The sequence below is a fragment of the Schistocerca americana genome, chromosome 4, assembly GCF_021461395.2.
Source record: "Schistocerca americana isolate TAMUIC-IGC-003095 chromosome 4, iqSchAmer2.1, whole genome shotgun sequence".
NCBI classification, from domain to species: Eukaryota; Metazoa; Arthropoda; class Insecta; order Orthoptera; family Acrididae; genus Schistocerca; species Schistocerca americana.
In genome coordinates, this window is record NC_060122.1 from 504293860 (window position 1) to 504316174 (window position 22315).

At 40.3% G+C, this 22315-nt stretch overlaps 1 protein-coding gene across 2 annotated transcripts in view; it reads left to right on the forward strand.

Moving 5' to 3' along the window:
• LOC124612310 (glycerol-3-phosphate dehydrogenase, mitochondrial) overlaps window positions 1–22315 on the forward strand; it is a 54930-nt gene that overhangs the window by 27389 nt on the left and 5226 nt on the right. For both annotated transcript variants that reach the window (XM_047140433.1, XM_047140432.1), the window contains exons 10-12: window positions 1532–1690; window positions 1775–1963; window positions 10297–10395. In XM_047140433.1, coding sequence (XP_046996389.1) covers window positions 1532–1690; window positions 1775–1963; window positions 10297–10395 — 447 coding nt within the window. The remainder of the gene's footprint in view (window positions 1–1531; window positions 1691–1774; window positions 1964–10296; window positions 10396–22315) is intronic.

Below are 22315 nucleotides of genomic sequence, written 5' to 3' on the forward strand. Positions count from 1 at the left end.
CCACTCAAAGTGACCTTCTGTCGCCAGATTACTTTGTGATGCTCTTCCTGCCAATTGCAGAAGCTGAAGTGTCACCTGATAGGTTAACTGACAGATTTAGTCACTACTTCCTCACAAGTTATGCTAAGCAATGCCATGACTTGTCAGTACAGTGTCACCTGTCAAACCAGCGCACATTTTCCCCCATTTGTCTGTAATGTCTCACATCTTTTGGCCACACACAAAACATAGTCCATTGTGTTTTTAACAAGCTTGCATCTGACATGCTACAACAAACTCTCAACAATGACTCTCCCTTCATACAACAACACTAATATGCCCTCAGGACTTGGGAATCACGAAGAGGGGAGCATTCTACTGATCAAACAAAGGCAATGAAATGGAAGTCCAAAAGATGATTTGAACTGAAGGCAGTGCAGAAGAGTTAATAAAAGATAGCATATTACAATTGTGGCAAAATTAATGGGACCCTTTAGGCACATGCAGGAGAACCTACAAATTTCTCTCTTTCATCAGGAAGAGATTACAAATAAGATTTCTTAACCCATCAAGTGGATTGATACATTATCTGACCATGCATGGCCTGTGTGCTACATATCTATACAAAATCAAAAGACAGATGAAAGATAGCTGCACCTGCGGCAGAGTGCCTGCGGCAGAGTGAGCACATCAGAACACACATTACGGGATGCACGCTCTACGAAGATGCGGCGGGTAGTGGTTGTCAGGTGTTAAAGATGTTACTCCCCAAAGCAGCCCTAAGGAGCAAGTCAACCTGGTATGTATTGAACGATACTGCAGCTGCAGTATTGAGGAAGGCCAAGAAAGACATCACGAGGCATTCAACCATATGTCAGCATGCTACCATCCTGGCTAGGCAACATACTCCGCGGATTGATTGAAGACAACTGTGGTCAGCAACCACTGAATGAAATAGTCTCTCAAGAATCTACATTCCATTTGTGCAAGTTATCATGGAAGTGTGAACTTTAATAATACATAGCAGTGATTGGTGGAATTGCTTGTTATAATGGAAATGCTGCTAACATGCTGCCTGATGCCCAAGGAATCAAAGGTAGTGTGAGGGTGGATCCAGTTGTGGAAAGAACCATCTGCAGATTAAATACACCAAAATAAATGAACAAACACAGAACAGAGTCTGTAGTGCTTATAGTAGTATTAGTAGCTGGGTAACTGGTTGTGTTTTATTGTAGTTTTGTAATAGTAGAAGTAGCGGGTAGTATTTAAAAAAATTAGGCCTATCGAAATAAATAGTAAAATATAAACTTATTAATGTCCTGGAAAATGTGATTTGTATGGCCTATTTTAGCTTTTCAGGTAAAAGACTGTAATTATGAATAATAAATAAATAAGTACAACAGCATTACCAGGAGTGGGGGAAGCAGTAACCCATTACAGGGTGGTGAACCTTATAGCTGCTAACCTGATATGCTTCACTCTAGATTTTACGGATTCCACAGACCTGAAGCATGATAGAAATTCTTTTATGGTTTTGTTTTTATGTTCATAGATCCGATATGCAGTAAGAGAATATGCTTGCTGTGCTGTTGATGTGATTGCAAGACGGCTGCGGTTAGCTTTCCTCAATGTCCAGGCTGCTCAGGAAGCTCTTCCTGGTATTGTTGACATTATGGCAGAAGAATTAAAGTGGGATGAAAAAAAGAAAAAGGTCAGTTTTTGGAAACTTTGGAGATATTCCATTTTTTATGCCTTTAATGTAAGAAAATTCACACTTTCACTTTTTTTCCTGAAGGAGGAAATAGCACTTGCCTCAGAATTTCTTGCAAATGAGATGGGCCAGATGGTGAACAGAGCTTCAAGAGACAAATTACCTATCAATCTTAGTAAAGAAGAAATTCAAACATACATAAAGAGATTCCAGATAATTGATAAAGATCGTAAGGGATATGTCTCGATCAATGACATCAGACGAGGACTAAAGGTAAGAAATTACTTTTTATGAAGTCGTTAAAGAAAAGAAGCTGTATTTGATGTGTGATAGTTTTATTGCTTATATATTTTGCAGAATTGGAAAACTTTTATTGTTGTTGTTGTTAAGATCGTCATTCATGTTGGAATACACATTCACTACCACACATACTGCCATCAGTACACCAGTACAAATTTTTGATTAAATAGAAAAGTCTCTCACAGGTCTGTTGCTGTGAGCATTCTCCTTCCTTTTCTCACTTCCAGGTGGAAAAATTATAATAAATTTCCACTTATGTGTGTCTCTCTCTATTGTGCCCAGTAACACTCTATTTTGCCCACCTATTTAAAAAATATAATTTTTGAACTTTTGTTGGTAATTTGTCTCATTTTTTGGTAGTACATCACATTTTATCCTGATTTTTAACTATGATTCATCAAACTGAATAAGGGGTGACATGAAGCATTTAACCCCTTCTTTTGTACATAGTCCACAGGGCACAATGATTTCACCCCTGTTTTCAGTTTCAGTAGTAAATGTTCACTTACTCACTAAAAAACTGTACATTCCATAATGCATTTTTTAATATGTGAAAGAAATGACAAGAGATGAATAAACTTGTCTGATATGAAGCTAACACAATAGCAATTGCGTATTGAACTTCTTTCCATACAGTACTGTGTTGTCTTACAGAACATTAACCAGCTCCATTGGAACAATGATTTTCAGATGTCATAGCTTCAAATTAGATTATTCGTTCCACATCGCACCACATAACTTAGTTAGCTCTTCATCAGCCTTTACATCCTGAAATTTTTCTTATATTATGCATTTCGTAAGGATCACCTCAGTGCAGCACCTCCTCCAGTTCTATGGGTGATTTGTGAAAGATAAAGCCCCATTTGTGATTATATGAGATTGGTTTTGGTGAATTATTTAGCTTCAACTTACACTAACTGTTAGACAAACTTTGCCATTATATTTTTGTCACTAGTTTATTGGCCTATTTTGATCTTCTTTCTGTGTTTGTGGATGCATTGGGGGTGGGGGTGGGGGGTGGGGGGGTGGGGGGAGGATTACTCTTATGTTTTTAATCTTCTCATCAGACAAGTTTATTCATCTCTTGTAATTTCTTTGACATATTAAAAAAAATGCACTATTGAGTGTAGCACCCTCCTCCCCCTCTCTGTCACTCTTTATAGAATTTGTTTGACACCCAAACTGTTCAAACAGTATCTTTGTACATAACACCATATCACATTGTTTAGTATAATTCTAAAAGTTCAACTGAAGCATTTCAAATATAAATATATGCCAGTGCCATATTGTAGTGATCTAGCACTTCATGTTTTGATTTCTCTACTGCACAGCTTGTCAATTCTGTCTTTTCAGCTGTTCAGATTTCATTAGTTACTAGTATTTAGTTCGTTATTTCCCTATAATGTATCTCACTTGAGTCATGACCCCGGGCAGCTTTTATAATGAATTCCAGAACATTCTGATTTCTTCTAACTTGTTCATCTTTAGTTGCACAAAGGAACCGTTGGTGTCAATTGCTGTCATTTGAAACACCTTGCCTTATGCCTATGTCTACTGTTTTTGTTATCTTCATTTCATCTTAGTGTTTTTTGGGGGGGAGGGGTAGTGGTAATTGATTTTCTTATTAGTGTAACTTGAGTGCATTCATGTAACTGATCCTAAAATATTTCTGAAGTGTGTGTGACACTTACAAAGGGGATATTGAACATCCACAGAGAAGGGCGGCACAAATGGGCACAGGCTTCTTTGTACATCTACATCTGTACTCTGCCAACCACTGTGAAGTATATGGAAGAGAGTATATCTCAATGTATCAGCTATAAGGGTTTCTTCCTGTTTGTCATGTATGGTGCATGGGAAGAATAGCTGTTTAATTGCCTCTATGCATGCTATTATAATTAATTTAATGCCATCCTCGTGATCCCTGTGTGAACTCTACATAAGGGGTTGTAGTATATTCCTAGAGCCAGTTCTTGAAATTTCATAAGTAGGCTTTCTTGGGATAGTGGGATAGTTTCCATCTATCTTCAAGAGTCTACCACTTCAGTTTCTTCGACATCTCTGTGCACTCCCCTATGGGTCAAACAAATCTGTGACCACTCTTGCTGCCCATTCCTGTACAGTTCAGTATCCTTTGTTAGTTGTATTTGGTATAGGTCCCACACTTCAGCAATATGCTAGAATGGGTCACATGACTGACTGATTTATAAGCAATCTTGTTTGTAGACTGATTGTATTTTCCCAGTATTCTAACAGTAAGCTAAAGTCTACCACCTGCTTTACCAATGACAGCCTATTTGATCATTCCATTTTTTATCCCTGTTAAGTATTAACATTAAGGTATTTGTATGAGTTGGCCAATTCCAACTGAGATGGAGGGCAGGGGAGGGGGATGGGGCAGAACAGCAGAAAGGGAGAGAAGTAAAAATATTTGGTGCGTTGGTGGAAAGGGGGCTGTGTAGTGCTGGGAGAGGGCTAGAGAAGGGGCTGGGTGGATGAAGACAATGACTAACAAAGGTTGAGGCCAGGAAGGTTACGGGGTCGTAGGACATATTGCAGGGAGAGTTCCCACCTGTGAAATTCATAAAAGCTGGTGTTGGTGGGAAGGATCCATATGGCACAGGCTGTGAAGCAGTCATTGAAATGAAGGATGTCATGTTGTGTGGTGTGCTCAGCAACAGGGTGGACCACTTGTTTCTTGGCCACAGTTTGTCAGTGGCCATTCATGTGGACAGACAGCTTGTTGGTTGTCATTCCCACATAGAATGCAGCACAGTGGTTGCAGCTTAGCTTGTAGATCACATGACTGGTTTCACAGGTAGCGCTGCCTTTGGTGGGATAGATGATGTTTGTGACCAGATTGGAGTAGGTGGTGGTGGGACTATGTATGGGACAGGTCTTGCATCTAGGTCTACTACAGGGATATGAGCCTGCTCCCAACCCCTTACCTCATGGCCCATACCCCTGTAATAGACTTACATGCAATATCCTTTTCCACTGCTCCCACCCCCACACCCCCCCCCCACCCCCCACCATCACACCTGTCCCCTGCCCTCCATCTACCTCCAGACTGCACCTAGCTGCCCTACCCTTTCTCCACCTCGTCCCTTCACGCTCCCCACCAGCACTCCACTGTCGTCCACCCCTACCCTGCTATTCCTCCCCCTCCGTGCCCCAGCCTCACGTGCGCATGCACGTGCGCCTCATCTGCTTTCGACAAAGGCCTCATTGGCCGAAATTTTATTTGGGACAGTCTTTTTGGCGTGCCTATCTGCGACTCAGTATCTCTGCTATATGGTGAGAAGCAGCTTTGCTTTTCACAATATTGTTAATATAAACATAAGCAGCCAGGGTCCCAACACACTGCCCTCAGGTATATCCAAAGTTACTTCAATGTCTGACGATGACTCTACATCCAAGATAACTCCCTGTGTATATCGTAGGGATTTTTGTGTGCACACACAGGCATTAGAGCAATCATTTTGCCTGCCCTGCAAACATGAATTAAGCAGGAAGAAGCCCTAGTAAATGGCACAGTGGGAAGTACCTTCTGCCATTCATTTCAGTGGTTTGCATAGTATACGAGGGATATCCAGGAAGTAACAGATGCTTTGGTCTGTCACTGAGATGGACAGGGTTACATTCATCATCTTGGTGCCATAACTTTCCTACACTCACAAGAAGACATCCCCAGTGGTGGGATAGGCTTTATGAAACCAAATATATGATGATGTAGGTTAAGATCCCAGGTATCACACCCTGCAGCCTTTCGCCCTGGTGGGCTCTCGTTTGTGAGTAATTGATGAAAAAAATCCGAGAATTTTGTGTCATCTTCAGTAGTGTTGAATAAGCTGTATTGTGTAGTCTGTGGTGTGATGGATAGGGTAATAGCTTCACGAGAAGGAGGTTATGGGTTCAAATCTCATCAGTTGCAGTAGACTTATTTTTTATTTTTTAAATGTGATTTTTATTTCCATTCCTTTGTCATATCATTTTAATATCAACTTCATTTGATCCCATTTTTCTTCCTATCATTCTTTTTCCACTTAAAATCTTTGCTCAAGTATTAATTAACAAATTTTATGTATTTCGATTTCATGCCCTTTGTTTATCATCCTGTTTTTTTTTTTTTTGCTTGGATTTCATTTTACTTGTGTAATCCCTTCTTTTATTTCAGTCTTCGTCTTCTTTATTTTGTACATAGTGCATTAGGAATTTAGGTTATGTTTTACATGTTTGTATGATGATTATCATGCGGAAAAACTGTGCATCTGGTAACAAAACATACATTTTTTCAAACAATTGCACAGGCAATATAAATAGATTATTTCGTCTTTTGTTTTTAACTCTTAGATCAGAATTTTCAAATAATTGAATATTATAACAACAGAAACAACAAAATCCACACATTTACTGAATATTATAATAGATAAATACAATTAAATTCTCATTCACAAAAATTCTAATTGGAAAAATAATGATTTAAAGAAAAAATTAAACAAATGAAAAAAATCATATGGTGATTAAAATGATGTGACAAAGAAATAGAAGTAAAAACTTACATTTAAACCAATCTTTGCTACATTACCGTATATTTGATTTTAAAAAGTTGGTCCCATCGCTGGGGACCTCTCCCTGTCGTTAGGTGCCCAGAGGTGGCAGCGTGTGGCCTGTGTCTCTGCTACTTTGGTTTCTGTGACATTTCAAAATGTGTGCTCCCATAGAAAATCTCGCCATTTGTGAGGTTCATTCTGTGATTAGGTTATTGCTGGTCAAAGACTGAAAACCATTTGAAATTTATTGTGTCCTTTCTGATGTGTGTGGAAAAGGAATAATGAGTGAAAGCCAAGTGAGGCAACGGTGGATTGCTTTTAAAAATGTCTGTACCAGTGTTCGCAGTGAGGACCATAGTGGTAGGCCCAACTTTGTGATTGATGAACTAGTGATGAAAATCAATGACAAAATTTGTGAAAATTGTCGTTTCACGATTACGGAACTTTAGTGATTACCAGTTCTTCCCAGAGTTGAAGACAATGCTCGCTACTCAACGCTTTGATACTGGCACCAAAATGCATGCCGGTATAAACCAGTGGTCGCAATCACAGACTGCACATTTCTACAGAGATGGCATTGAAAAACTTGCACCACTGTATCATAATTGTCTCAATTTGAAGGGTGATTATGTAGAAAAATAGCTAAAGAGTCTACCTTTAAAACATATATAGTAAAACGTGGTTTTTCCATATTAATTTTTATTTCAAAATTTGTGTTGCTTCCTGAATAGCCCTCGTAGATGTAGAAGTGGATATAAATAGGATCAGCCGAGATAACATAAACAACTGGAAGGGGGAGGGACATTAGGTGGTGGTGGTGGTGGTGGTGGTGGAGGAGGAGGAGAACGACGACTTGAGAGAAAGCTTGTTCTCGTATAGGCATTAGTAGTAGTAGTAGTAATAGTATTATATTTTACGTTCACCCTCAAAAAGAAGACAATTTTTATAAACTCAAAGGACAAGCCAGTTGATCTTCCTGCTGTCACTTTTCCTCCACCATATGCTGTTTGTTTAAAAGCATCATATGTGATGTCTTTTTCTCTTTCCACACCGTTATTTGGTCTCACCCCTTTCTTAATGGTGTCAGCAGCACCCTGTTGCTATGGCATTATTCTTTCTGCCATAACCTGCTCACCAGCTTGATGTTAATTTTCCATCATCTGCTTTTCTTTTGCATCATTTGTTTCTTCAATACATCAGTCTTAAATACCTTCCATCTCTTAATGCCTGGTGTCTCAACATTATAAAAATATCATCTCTCTTCAAGTGAATAAGCATTATAATTTTTTGATTGATTTATCATTTTTAATCTTTAATTAGTAACATTATTCTGTAGTATTAACCTATTTCCCATGGCATACCTATGTATGCATTCAACACACACTGCACACCTCCTTCTGCCCTCGTCTCTCCGCCTCCCTCTCTCTCTCTCTCTCTCTCTCTCTCTCTCTCTCTCTGTCTCTCTATCTGTCTCCACCTCTTGCTCCGTCCATCTCTATGTCCACTTCATTCTCCCACCACTATCTATCTCCTCTTCCCCTTTCTCTCTGTCCTCATCTCCTGTCCCCCTCTCTTTGTCCATTTCCTTCACCACCCCTCTCTAATCTTATCTTCTTCCCACCTCTCTTTGCCCATCACCTCCTCCCCCTCTCTCGGTCTGTCTCCTCCTCCCCCTCTCTCGGTCTGTCTCCTCCTCCCCCTCTCTCGGTCTGTCTCCTCCTCCCCCTCTCTCTGTCCGTCTCCTCCTCCCCCTCTCTCTGTCCGTCTCCCCCTCCCCCTCTCCCTGTCCGTCTCCATCTCCCCCTCTCCCTGTCTGTCTCCCCCTCTCCCTGTCTGTATCCCCCTCTCCCTGTCCATCTTCCCCTCCCCCTCTCCCTGTCTGTATCCCCCTCTCCCTGTCCATCTTCCCCTCCCCCTCTCCCTGTCTGTCTCCCCCTCTCCCTGTCCATCTTCCCCTCCCCCTGTCCGTCAGCCTTCCCCCTCCCCCTGTCCGTCAGCCTTCCCCCTCCCCCTGTCCGTCAGCCTTCCCCCTCCCCCTGTCCGTCAGCCTTCCCCCTCCCCCTGTCCGTCAGCCTTCCCCCTCCCCCTGTCCGTCAGCCTTCCCCCTCCCCCTGTCCGTCAGCCTTCCCCCTCCCCCTGTCCGTCAGCCTTCCCCCTCCCCCTGTCCGTCAGCCTTCCCCCTCCCCCTGTCCGTCAGCCTTCCCCCTCCCCCTGTCCGTCAGCCTTCCCCCTCCCCCTGTCCGTCCGCCTCCCCCTCCCCCTGTCCGCCTCCCCCTCCCCCTGTCCGCCTCCCCCTCCCCCTCCCCCTGTCCGCCTCCCCCTCCCCCTCCCCCTGTCCGCCTCCCCCTCCCCCTCTCCGCCTCCCCCTCCCCCTCCCCCTGTCCGCCTACCCCTCCCCCTCCCCCTGTCCGCCTCCCCCTCCCCCTCCCCCTGTCCGCCTCCCCCTCCCCCTCCCCCTGTCCGCCTCCCCCTCCCCCTCCCCCTGTCCGCCTCCCCCTCCCCCTCCCCCTGTCCGCCTCCTCCTCCTCCCCCTCCCCCTGTTCGCCTCCCCCTCCCCCTGTCCGCCTCCCCCTCCCCCTCCCCCTGACCGCCTCCCCCTCCCCCTGTCCGTCTCCCCCTCTCCCTCTCCCTGTCCGTCTCCCCCTCCCCCTGGCCGTCTCCCTCTCCCTCTCCCTCTCCCTGTCCGTCTCCCTCTCCCTGTCCGTCTCCTCCTCCCCCTCTCCCTCTCCCTGTCCGTCTCTTTCTCTGTCTCCTTTTCCTCCTCCCACTCTGTGTCCATCTACTCCCCCATGTCTCCCTGTTGGAGCTAGGAGATTATAAACCTCACACTTCTGAAACTTGGTAAGTTTGCTGTTTGTATGGCAGATTTGGTTTAAATTAATGCAGAGTTTCACTTACATAGCTACATACATACATGCTTCTTAGTTACTAGATAGGTAGATAAATTTGTGAAATCTATTTTTAATTGAAAGTATTTGGGGTTTTTAGTTTTGCACTTGTAAGAAAGCTTTCGCCCTGGTCTATTCTAGAAGTGCCTTGTGAAATCAGAATTTATGTACTCTCAAATTTGTGCTCATTAATAATTAATATAATATTCTTAATGGAGCACATACTTGTGGTACATGAGATTCAGAAATGTTTATTTATGATGTCAAAATTTACTCTGGCAAAGGTGAGAAACTGTGCAGTGTCGTTTTCTATAGATAATATTTTAATACTACAGCAGAAGATTCTGTGATCTAAGCCCTAGCTTGCTAAGATAAGTGCGCAAAATCAAAAGTCTCAAAATAATGTATCATGCAGTTCTTATTTACAATCAATGAATTTCTCTTTTCCCCTTTGAATTATTTTGCGTATTTTGTACTGCCAAAAAATATGTTATAGTTAACTATGTATAATGTGATTATATTTATAATGCTGTCTTGCCTCATGTAATATAAAGCTTAATTTGTTTGAAATAACAGGAACTAGAAATTCGCCTGACTGATGAGGAAATTCACAACGTACTAACTGAAGTTGATACAGATTGTCATGGAAGAATAGAATTAGCTGACTATATTAAGGTAACATTCTAGCATAGAATTTTTGCCATACATTCTGCTCCACAGCTTATCATCAGCTGGTGCCACCAAGCTTATGCAGCCATTTCTGTGCCGACGTCAAGGTGAAACTGATTGCAGCAACAAGCTGTTGTAGTGTGGAATATATGAAAATATTGCATTGTAATGAAACAAATTAACTATCTAATTACAGAAATTTGGTGAGGAGGTTTCGGGTGAAGAGCTTCACGAAATCCTTAGAGAGATCGACACAAATATGAATGGCCAAGTAGAGTTGGATGAATATTTGCAGGTAGCACATCAGAAAAATTTGATTTGGTTTGGTACATATTGGTGCATGGTTTTAACAAAGTCATAGTTTTTGTCTTCTATCCATTAACACAGCTCCTACAAATTCACCATTGTATATCCAGTTTCGTAGATCATGAAGTGCTTTCTTAATTTTTGCTTGACACCTTTGTAACAGGAGTTTAGTGCATTCTTCTTCATCAAAGATTTTCTTTTTTCTATAGCTCCCTTTCTATTTTCTTAATTGCTTGTTCTCTTTGGTTACAGTTTTCAGTTCTGATTCATATTATTGGTATCTTACAGACATAAGTAATATTGTATATTACATACAACATTATATGGGAGTATTTGTTTTATTGCATGCATTCCTGTACATTGTCTTGCATAACTGTAAGTTCCACACAATTGCTTATGTTTTTTAACATTAGCAAATTGCTAATTTTTGTGTGGTTTTGTGCCTATATGTAATACCCTGAAACGTATGTAAAAATTCTTCCTATTTCATATTTCAAGACCCAACTGTAACATTACAGTAAATAATTACAGACTTCAGTACTGCATTTTGAATAACTAATATTCATGACATATTCATTCTGAATATCTTCAACTTTCTCTTATAGAGATTTCATATGTCATAAGTTTACCATCACTTTCATTATAGAACGAAATAACATTGCTTGGCATTGCATGTTAACATTCATTTCAACATCACAGAAAGTGGCAGCTTGAATTTTAGCCTTCTTTTTGAAAGTGTAATAAAATGATATGTCGTTATTTATACATTGATTCACTTTGTTTTGGAGCTCCCATCAGAGAAGGAGAAACTTTTAGCATGTGAAGTCAGTCAAGGTGAACACCAAGAAAGTGCATCAGATGGTTGAAACTACCTTTGCAATAATAAAAGAACTGTTGTTAGTCTGATATACCTATTTTTGTCTACTCAGGCTAAATTTAACATGGCAAAATTAAACAGCTGTTGTTGGTCCTGTACTGGTAGCTTAAATAAGTACATAAAACAAAGCATATTTATGAAAGAATAGAGTTACATACACGATCTAATAATACAGGCTTATGTACAGTGGACATTGCTACTAATAACACAGATAACATAAATCTTCAGTCATTGTACCTCAATAACTAGTTAATTTGTGTGAGAGGAGTGGCTAATAAGACAAATTTCTAATTTTCTGAAAGACCTCTCATAAAATACTTTTGTTCATAGTGATGTGTTGTATAGTCAATGAGAACTATTATCCACAAAAGAAACAAAATGTGCTTATAGGTCATTTTTCATAAGAAATCACTGTTTCAGTCGCATAGCTTGGGGCAATGTGCTGTTTCATTGATGAATGGAGACATGTTACTTAAAAACACCTAGAAATTGTAAAATATGACTTAGATGGCAAGTATAGATTGTGACTTGCAACTTACCATAAAGGTGACACATTGAGTTGCAGACAGGCATAGTGAAAAGACTGTTACACACTGAAGTCTTCTACAGAAAGTAAAGGAAAAAACACACACACACACACACACACACACACACACACACACTCTCTCTCTCTCTCTCTCTCTCTCTCTCTCTCTCTCTCTCTCTATATATATATATATATATATATATATATATATATATATATATATATATATATATATATATAGTACACCTCATACACATATGACCACTGTCTCCAGCAGCTCTCGCCAGAGTGGCCAGACATGGCAGTGATGCATGCATGAGGTATGCCTGCTTGTGTAAATGTGTGTGTTTCTATTTTCTGAAGAATACTTTGGCTGAAAGCTCAGTGTGTAACAGTTTTTCATTACACCTGTCTGTGACTCAACATGTCATCTTCATGGTGATTAGCAATCTGTCCTTTCCATAACTGTTATTCCAACCTGGTCTTTCCAGTGTTAGATGGTAAGCAATGCCCCAAATAATTCCAGCAAAATGCAGCATGTCAGAATCTGAATGAAAAGAGAAATAAAGAAAACAATCTTTTAGTTGCACTGCTGCCCATTAAAGTGAAACATCATGAAGGCACCACGCAATAAAAGTCAAACTGTCATGAAGTGTACTACATGCTTGGATATGCCAGTGCATTTCAACACATCCGCATAGTGTAGGTAGGAGTACAGCTGTTGTATACATTCTTCATATAAAAAAGGATACACAGCGAGTTTCTCATTTGAAAATTGCATTTTAATGTTGCCAACTATTTATGCAAGCAAACTGCTATCCAATTACATTACGTTTGAACATTGGTCATTTGCAAAAACATTGTGTTATGTTTTGGGTAGGAAAGAGAAATGTGTGCCAGTATTCATCACTGGCAGGAGACTGTCACACAAATATGGCATTGGTAGATTTATGAGGGCTGTACTCAATAGCATGAAGGATCTAATGGCCCCATCTGACTAGCACTCGAATCGACCAATATGTTGTTCGTGCAGGATTCTACTTTCAGAAAAGTCATAGTTCAACCACCGACAGCTGCTAACAAATACTTCTTTATTACAAATGGTCTCAGTCTTCACATCATTATCAACTATCTTAAAGCAATTCCAAATAGCTTACATGACTTAAAGGTACCTGATGATTTAGAGATTGAATCCGGGTGTAATAAAGAATTATTTATTAGTAGCTCTTACGAGCTGTGGCCCACCAGTGTCACAAAATATATCACGATTCTACAGCTATGTCATGTATCTTGTCACAAAATGAAGTGTGCACATGGACAGTGTGACAACATGTGGAACACCATAGAGATCAGTAGGGTTTCTTTTGACGTGACTGGTTTCTCTTGACGTGGCAGCAGAGAGAGGTGTGTCAGCAGTAGTGTGACTAACATCAATGGACACAGGAGCACCTCTGCATCATCTTGCCACATGAGTCCTGGTTGTGTGTACAGTATCACAAATGACATATCCATGTTTGGAGGCTCTGAGGAAAATGAACGTTGCCATATTGCATTAGTCTTAGTCATCGACCTGGGATGCTGGTATGGGTTGCCATTGAGTATAATGCACAATCAACTCTGGTTCTCCTACCCAGTAATCTGGACAGTAGCAGTTTCACTTGTCAAGTGTTATTGCCACTGGCTGTGCCATATCTTGAAGGTCCTCCTTCTTTGGAAGCACTTTGATTTCAAACAGAACTGAACTGAAGGTGTAGAACAAAATAAGAAGAAGCAAAAGAAATAAATCTTCATTACAACATATAATAGAAATTTCTGTACTGAGATCTGATTTATTTAAGTGTGTTGTGTCAGTGCAGGTCTGGCCTCATTTATTTGTGGGATTAGTATAGCCTTTTAATAAATTAGGGTTTTTTTCCAGATAGAACTTCCATGTCACTGGTGACGTAACAGAAAGTGGAGATTGTACTGCATGAAAGGAGTCCTATCTGCCATTACTATTTCCCCTGCAACCAATTCTTAATTTTCTCCTTGACCGCAAGTGGGTAAATGTAGCTATTACTGCTGACTCTCCCATGGAATGTGGATTGCCTTCACTTATTCAGTTCCTGCAAAGCAGAGAGGCGTAATGCAGTGAACATTAACTATAGGATGAGTCTGATGTATGGTTGAAATTTTATGTAAAAGGGTGGGCTGCGCGAGTGGTGCAGGAAATTTTGATAAAGCCAAAGTTATCAAAGATGAAGATGGTTGTTTCAGTAGTTGAGGTGACAAAGAAATACAGTAAGACATCTACAAAAAGATAACATATTTACACTATGTACACTTAAGAAAGAGTTATACATAACCTTGAATGTTGTAGGTTCTTCTGTGGTGCTGAGTTATATTAATGTTGTTGGAAGAACCAAGTAGTCTTGAATACTGATGAACATACATAAGTCTGAGTATCAGTAATACTTCGAAGTGTTGTGCTATGAGGTATTGTCCTCACCACAGTCTTTCACATTAATATTGATAAGCTTATAGATGCAGTGCATCTGAGGCTGAACTCTGAGTTGCAGCTGTTTAAAAGGGTGCATTGTCCAATCATAGTTACATGCAGTGAGGCCATTTCAACTTTGGGTTCTCTGATGGGATGTAGTGTGGGGCCACCCTTCAGAGATCAGCGAGCGACAGATATTGAGCTCGGTCTAATGGGGGGGCCATGGCAGGAGATTTAAAAATGCCATCTCTTGCATAGCTGTGAGCAGCGCACCAGGTGCAGTTAATGAAGATGTCGTCAATAACGCATACCCCGCCTTCTCCCTCTGCCCCCCCCACCACCACCACCACCACCAAAAAAAAATAATTGTTCACTGTCATTGTATAATGGGAGTGCGGGCGATGATGGAGGAGGGTCTGTGCCATGGTGGTGCTAAAGGGATTGGCTGTGGCAGATGGTACCAACCAATCTGTGTCCCGACATTTGTCTTGCCAACCATCAGGAACATCTGCCCGGAAAACCGTAAGTAGGATGTCCAGCCAACAGAACAGGATGGTGCAGTGCGGGGGCTGCTGCGTGCAGATGGCTGTACAACTGGTGTAGGCTCGATGACCATGATAGCAATTTGCAGTGAATGGTGGGTGGTAGGTGTGGCGGCAGCAGCTGCTAAGGCACACAGGAGTTGACCTTTACGGCAGAATTGCCGGAAGACCTATGCATCCAGATGGCAAGCAATGGCAAGGGATGCTCACAGCAAGCTGGGTTGCATGCAGAGTGTCTAAAAAATGCAAATCTTTGGAAGTATCACTACAATCATGGAAACACAGTTGGTTTTGGTGCCATGCCGTAATGAGACGTGAGGGTATAATTATGAGCACAGCCAGATGTCTGAGTGACAAGAATCAGAAAGAGAGTGGTGAGGGTGAAAGAGATGCAGCAATGTTTGGTGGTGTTGACAAGTAAGAATACTGCTGGCAAAGCATTGTGAACAGGTATAGTGATAGGTGCTAAGAGACAACAACATTGCATTGTCCCTCAAATGCAAAGCATGAAGTTTAGGCATCAAAATCTTGAAAGTGCGAACAAAACAGTGGCTCCACTGTTTGATTGAGGAGAGAATGGTGCCATTCAACTATGTTGTATTCTTTTCAGTTGGTAGAACTGTGGAAACTCTGATGAATGAAGAAGAGTATGGGCCATTGTCCAAAACTATTGTTTGTGCAAAACCTAAGCAAAAGACAAAAGTGAGTCCTTTGATAGTGCTAGCACTAATAGTCAAATGCATTAGAATGGCAAAAGATTATTTTCTTTATACATTGACGACAATGAGCCATCTTGTATTCCAAAAAAGGACCATCACATCTAGCCAATTGGAAAAATTCTTGGCACAGTGCTGCCTGATTATCCGTGCATGTGTGGCAGTGGGCAATTGTATTTTTATTTGCTTCTCCATCCTGAGTCATGTACAATACAGGCACACTAGTTGCTTTGTTGTAACAATTCCCCAATGTCCTTTATGTAATAGTTTTAATAGGTGTTGTTGCAATGATCTGAGAGTCAAGACTACTTTCTGTTCATTAGGAAAATGCAGTAAAATTAAGCTATTCTGAAGAGTGTTTTTGAAGCACTTCATTGAGACCATGCTTGCAATGCTGTATCATCTCAGTCCATGTTCTGTTATCAGCAAGGTTTTGAATAATGTCATCACAAAGCATTTCATCCTGAAATGACGCTCCACAAGAGCAGTTAAATTTACATTTCCTAGTCATGCCCTCGAGTCAGAAATCCACCCCTTGTAAGACTAATTATTATGATGATGCATACAAAAAAATTTGAAATGAGTAGCAGCTACATGAATCTGTGTTTTGAAGAAATCATTGAGCTTGCTAACAATGCCCTCATAGTGTAGGCTTTGAGGCTCTGAGGGAACAACGATCAATACAGTCTGCAAATATGCTCTCACACCCATGAAAAGAAGAAAGAATGTTGTGATTCATCTGAGATATTCTACGCAGTGAAGCATTTTTCTAGTTGTGTGCGATACTTCATGGATTCCTCTCGTTGTGTGTAAAGTGACTGGCTGGATAAAGGAGGCTACAACACCTGGCCACCGGCAATGTAAGAGCCAGTCATTGTAGTTTTTGTGGAAGTTATTGTGCTTTCATCAGTCTGCCAACAGCAGTGAGCAAGGAGGAAATTTGTTGAAACTGAATAAGTTGCCATTGCATACAAGAATCAAAAACACTTGGGACAAGCAGGTGTGCCACACACTAACACTATAAAAATGTTACTGATAATTTGCAGGTCACTGCCACAAAAGAATAAGACTCATTGCCAGTTGATGTCTGTTGTATTGGTAGCTGAGGTGGCCAATGAATACAATCAGAATCAGACATCCACAAAAAGCATTCTTGAAAAAAACTGCAAACAGCTGTTGTATGATCCTTTTAATAGATCTAACAGTTTCAAGATATTAGAGTTGCATCTTCACATAAATCTAAAAAAGAAGAAGAGCAGATGAGGGAATAGAAATTAAATATTTTTTAATGTCAAGAGTCTAGGGAAAAGAAAATGTAACATCATATATGATATATTAGTGATGAAAGCAAATTTAAGTAGAGTAATCAGCTTACTTACCTGCACACTATTTACAAGAAAGAGTTTAGCGCATCGGACGTCCCGTCATTCCCTGTCAGCTTATAATAAATTCATCAAAATAGTGATTACGTTACTCTTGTGACTATTATTTAAAGAAGGCATACTGAAGAGAATCACCATAAATCTTTGACTCAAGAAACTAGCCTTCATGAGAAACTTGAATTTTCTTCCATAACATACCCATATCTTTTCATATGCACCACCCTCTTAATGTTGTTTTGCTGTGTTGGTGTTCTTGGTACTTCTTTGACTCACAACAAATGTTATTTACAATACTTCACCAGATACAGAATTGGCCAATAATATGATCAGTGAACTACATTATTTATTGATCATCATCATCATCATCATCATCAGTTATTTGCTATATTAGCAGGTCCTTTGCCTCTCCATTTTCTGCGATCCATTGCTTCCTTCTTAAGGCTGCTGTATGTTGTACCGTCCATCATGTCATCCAGTATCTGGAATCTCTTCCTTCCTCGCTTCCTTTTCCCTTCTACATAACCTTCTAAAACTGTTTTTATCAGTCCGTCATTCTTTCTTAATATATGCCCAATCCAATTTCTTTTTCTTGTCTTTATTACATCTAGTAACTGTCTTTTCTCTCCCACTCTTCTCAGTACCTCTTCATTTTTTACTCTGTCTATCCAACTTACTCTTTCCATCTTCCGCCATGTCCAGATCTCAAAAGCCTCCAGCCTTTCTCTGTCTTTTTTCCTCATAGTCCATGTTTCAGCGCCATATAGAAGAACACTCCATACAAGACATTTTATGAGTCTCTTTCTGAGTTCTCTGTCCAGACCGCTGCAGAAGATTCTCCTTTTCTTATAAAACGCCTCTTTTGCCATTGCTATCCTTGTTTTAATTTCTGTGGTGCACTTCCAGTCGGTGTCTATCCTGCTTCCAAGATACTTAAAATTTTGCACCTGTTCTAGTGTTTCTCCATTCAGCACAATTTTTATTTCCTTATTTCCTCCTATTGCCAATACTTTTGTTTTATTTATGTTAATTTTCATTCCATATGTTTTTCCGTTAGTTGCAATGGTGTCCACCAAATCCTGTAATTCTTTTTCCCCTGTGGCTAGAAGGACCATGTCATCAGCAAATCTCAAGCACCCTACTCTTCTTCCTCCAATTTCTACTCCTTTGTCATCTAATGAGCATTGGTCAATCATATTTTCCAAGTACAGGTTGAAAAGAGTAGGTGATAAACAGCATCCTTGTCTTACTCCTTTCCCTAGTCTGATCCAGTTTGTACTTTCTCCTCTCACTTTAACTGAAACTTTATGATTAAGGTATAATGAGTTTATAAGTCTTCTGGTTTTCCAGTCCACTCTCTTTTCCCTCATAATAGTCGCCAACTTGTCCCAAACCACATTGTCAAATGCCTTTTCTAAATCGATGAAGCACATACATAGGTCTCTTCCTTTTTCAATAAACCTTTCTCCCAAGATTCGTAGGAGCCCTATTGCATCTCTGGTGCCCGTATTCCGTCTAAAGCCAAACTGCTCCTCGCCGAGATTCTCCTCTATTACTTTTTCAAGTCTTTTATTAATTATTCTTAACATCACTTTGGCTGCATGTGAAATGAGGCTGATTGTCCTGTGCTCGCTGCATTTCTTGGTTCCTTGTTTTTTCGGTAATGGAATCATTACTGTTGTCAAAAAGTCCTCAGGCCATTCACCACTGTCATATATTTTATTACATAACCTCAATATTTCTCTTATTCCATTGTGGTTCAAGCATTTTAGTATTTCTCCCGGTATTGTATCTGTACCTACTGCTTTGCCATTTTTCATTGCAGCAATGGCAGACTTTACTTCTTCCATTATGATGGTCGGTCCTTTCTCTTCATCACTTACACTGTTGTGTGATTCAAGTTCCAGAGTTTCTTGTTTGCTATTTGTGTCATATAGCTCTTTTATATTTTCTTCCCATCTCTGGAGGAAATCGTCACGATCTTTGTACACTGCCTCTTCGTCTTTACTCAAAATTTCCATAGTAGCACTTCCTGCTCTGTTTTGTTCCCATGTCATAGTCTTTACTCTGTTGTATAGTAAGTCGTATCTTCCCTTCCTGTCCAGTTCTTCAATTTCATCACATTCCTCTTTTAGCCATTGTTTCCTAGCCTGCTCTGTTTCTCTTCGCAGTTCGTTATTTAACCTTCGGTATATCTTTCTTGCATCTTCAGTGTTCGTGTTTTTCAATTTTCTTCTCTCCTCCATCTTGGAAATTATTTCTTGTGTGACCCACGTTTTTTTTACCTTTTCCCTTTTACATATCCTATATTTTGCTGTCCTGCTTTAATGATTCCTTCTTTCAGCATATTCCAGTACTCGTTGGCATTATCAGGTGCTTCTTTGTCTCGTAATATGTTTAGAAAGTCCCAAGACAGCATTTCTGTAATTTGTTCTTTGTTGGACCTTATCTTCTCTAAATCCCACTTCTTCACCATTGTCGCCTTTTCCAGTTTTTTCATTCTTATTTCTATTTCTGCCATAAGTAAGTTGTGGTCACTATTAATATCTGCACCTGGTAATGTGTGCACCTTCTTGATTCCATTCCTGTATCTTTCTTCTACCAGTATAAAATCAATTTGGTTTCTGTATTTATCCCCTGGTGATTTCCAAGTGTAGAGCCTCCTCTTATGGTTCTTGAACCATGTGTTTGCTGCTATCAGCTGCCTTTCCCTGCAGAAGTCAATTAACCATTCACCTCTGTCATTTCTCTTTCCAAGACCATGACTGCCTATTATGTTTCCCTCTTTCCCTTCTCCCACAATGGCGTTCCAGTCTCCCATTACTATTTTGCAGCATTTTTTATTTTCGTCCATTATTCTCTCTGTTACATTGTACGTTTCCTCTACAATTTGGTCATCATGTTCTGAAGTTGGCATATACACCTGGACAACCAGTAAATCTTTTTGTGCTCCTTTCAGCCTTACACCAATAACCCGGTCATTTGCATAGTCTACATATTCCACACATTTAGCCAATTCCTTTGTCATAATCATTCCTACTACATTAATTCCTTTTACTTCTCCTCCTGAGTAGTAGAATACATATTCATCTGACTGCAACTCTCCATGTCCATTCCATCTTACCTCAGCAACTCCTACGAGGTCCATATGATTCTTTTCCATCTCTCTTTTAAGGTTTTCTAGTTTTCCTGCTTGTAGCAGAGTTCTGACATTCCAGGTACCAATTCTCGTTTTAATTTTTTGCCTCCTTTCAAGTTGTCCCCCCCGGAGATCCAAATGGGGGACTATTTTACCTCCGGACACTGACTTAACATGAGAGGAAGCCATTTTTTATGCATAAAATGGAGACTGCATTATGCAGGGAAGATAATCTGCGGTGGTATTCCATTGCCTTCCGCAGGTCTGGAGGCCGCCCCTAACATGGGATACAGGTGCCTTTTGCAGCCGCCCCCTCCGGGTCAGACGCTGCATGAGAAGTATGGGTTGGAAAATGAAAGACCCCTAGCCCTCGAAACCTAATAGCGTCAGGGTCGGAAAAGAACAAGAGCTGGCCGAGGGTGGCCAGATAGGAAAGATAAAAGTGAGGAGCCTGGCATAAGTAAGTGGAAGCAATGCCAGGACTCAGCTCGGGGCCCCGTGGTCGCCAGCCACGTATCACTAGGTGTGACTCCCTGAGAAATATTATTGATACTCGTTTTTAAATCATTTTCATTAATGCACCTTTCATCATCATCATTTTGTTAATTTGTAAACCTGGTTAAGAGTGTGTGATGGCACTCCTCTCCAAGGGCAATACGACATTTTATTTTTCATCTAAGGTGCCACATACCCCAGCAGAAATAATATCACAGTTGGAAATGTTTTGTTGTGCAGTGAAAACTGTTAAATCAGGGTTAGGCAAACAAGCATGCAAAATTTGTAGATGATTCCAGAACATGTAATATTACTTGATCAAAGAGGTAGAAATTGTAAAGCAAGGCAAAAGAAACAATTGGATTCACCTTTTCCTTCCTGCATTTTGCACCACATTTTTTAAATATTTATTTTGTAGTGCAAGTAGTATGTTTTTCATTCTTAATCTGTCTGTTTAACTAGTATGTCAGATTTTTTTCAGGTTTTGTGGCAAGTTATTTTTTTGGCATGTGTGTCTATGCTTCGTATGTCTGTATGACTTGAATGTATAAGCTGACATTTATATGTTTATGGAGTGTCTGAGACCACCACCAAGTCAGCTTGAAGAGCAAATGACAGGATTAGGAAACTTAATCTTATAGAAGGAATTTCTGAAGAAAACTGATATTTAAGATATAATATAAAATAATTGCATTGTCTGTAACATATATTTTGTCCGAGAATAATGGGTTTCCGATAAGACAGGTGAGGTAAGGGCAGATGCAAAGTACTGTCATCTTTCCCTTGCTGTGTACATGAATACCACAAAAAGGGTATGATTAATAATTAGATTTCCAATAGTTTGTAAAAAATGCAAAACCCCAGAAAGCTACTAATTGGCAGTCTTATGTTTGGGTTAGTGGACTGGAGGTTTTGTAACTTGTGAGACAATTTGGGTTTATGGACAGAATGTGAACATAAACTAGTAGAGTGAGTTGAATAACAAAATTAATAAAATGACTGTGAAAATTAGAAGATATTTATTACAACAAAATCCAAATAATTAACATTAGTGAGACCTCATAATTAAGACAAGAATAATAACTGGTGGAATCTTCTCAGTTATCAGTCAAGTGACAGTGTTATCTGGAAGCAAGATTTCTGAGAGTTTTCCACTCATCATCTTCATACAGAGGGTCAGATTCCTGGGGTGTGTGATCTTTGACAGCTACTGGACAATATCCTCATGTGTTGTTGGATTGATGGGCAGTCTAACTATACCCCTCTGGAAGTATGTCATACCAAGTGGTGGTAGGTGGGGGACCTCGATGTGTCAAGTCCTGATGTTGGCTACCCTGTCTGTCATAGGCCCAGGACTTATTGGCATGACACATCACGTCTGGCTGTTCAAATTCAAGCCTGCGCACTTTGTTGATACTGTGCTCTGCCACTGCATACCTGTCTTTGTGGACTACTACTTACACACTCCATACTGCACCTACAGGAATTCCTGTAGGATTTCTTTATCCCACATCCAACCATAATAATATTTTCCACATATCTGTAAAATAGTTCTGGTTTCAATATCTGTTTCTTGAAAGTATTTTATATATAAGTTTGCAGTTCATGAAGCTGGAAGCAATTATATGGTGACACTGTTGATTTATTCATAGAGCGTCCCACATCATTGGAAGTTAGTTGTGGTAAGCACATGTCAACAGTTTGATTGTGTCCATACCCAAATTATCCTCAAACTGTACCAGAGAGACTTCTAGTG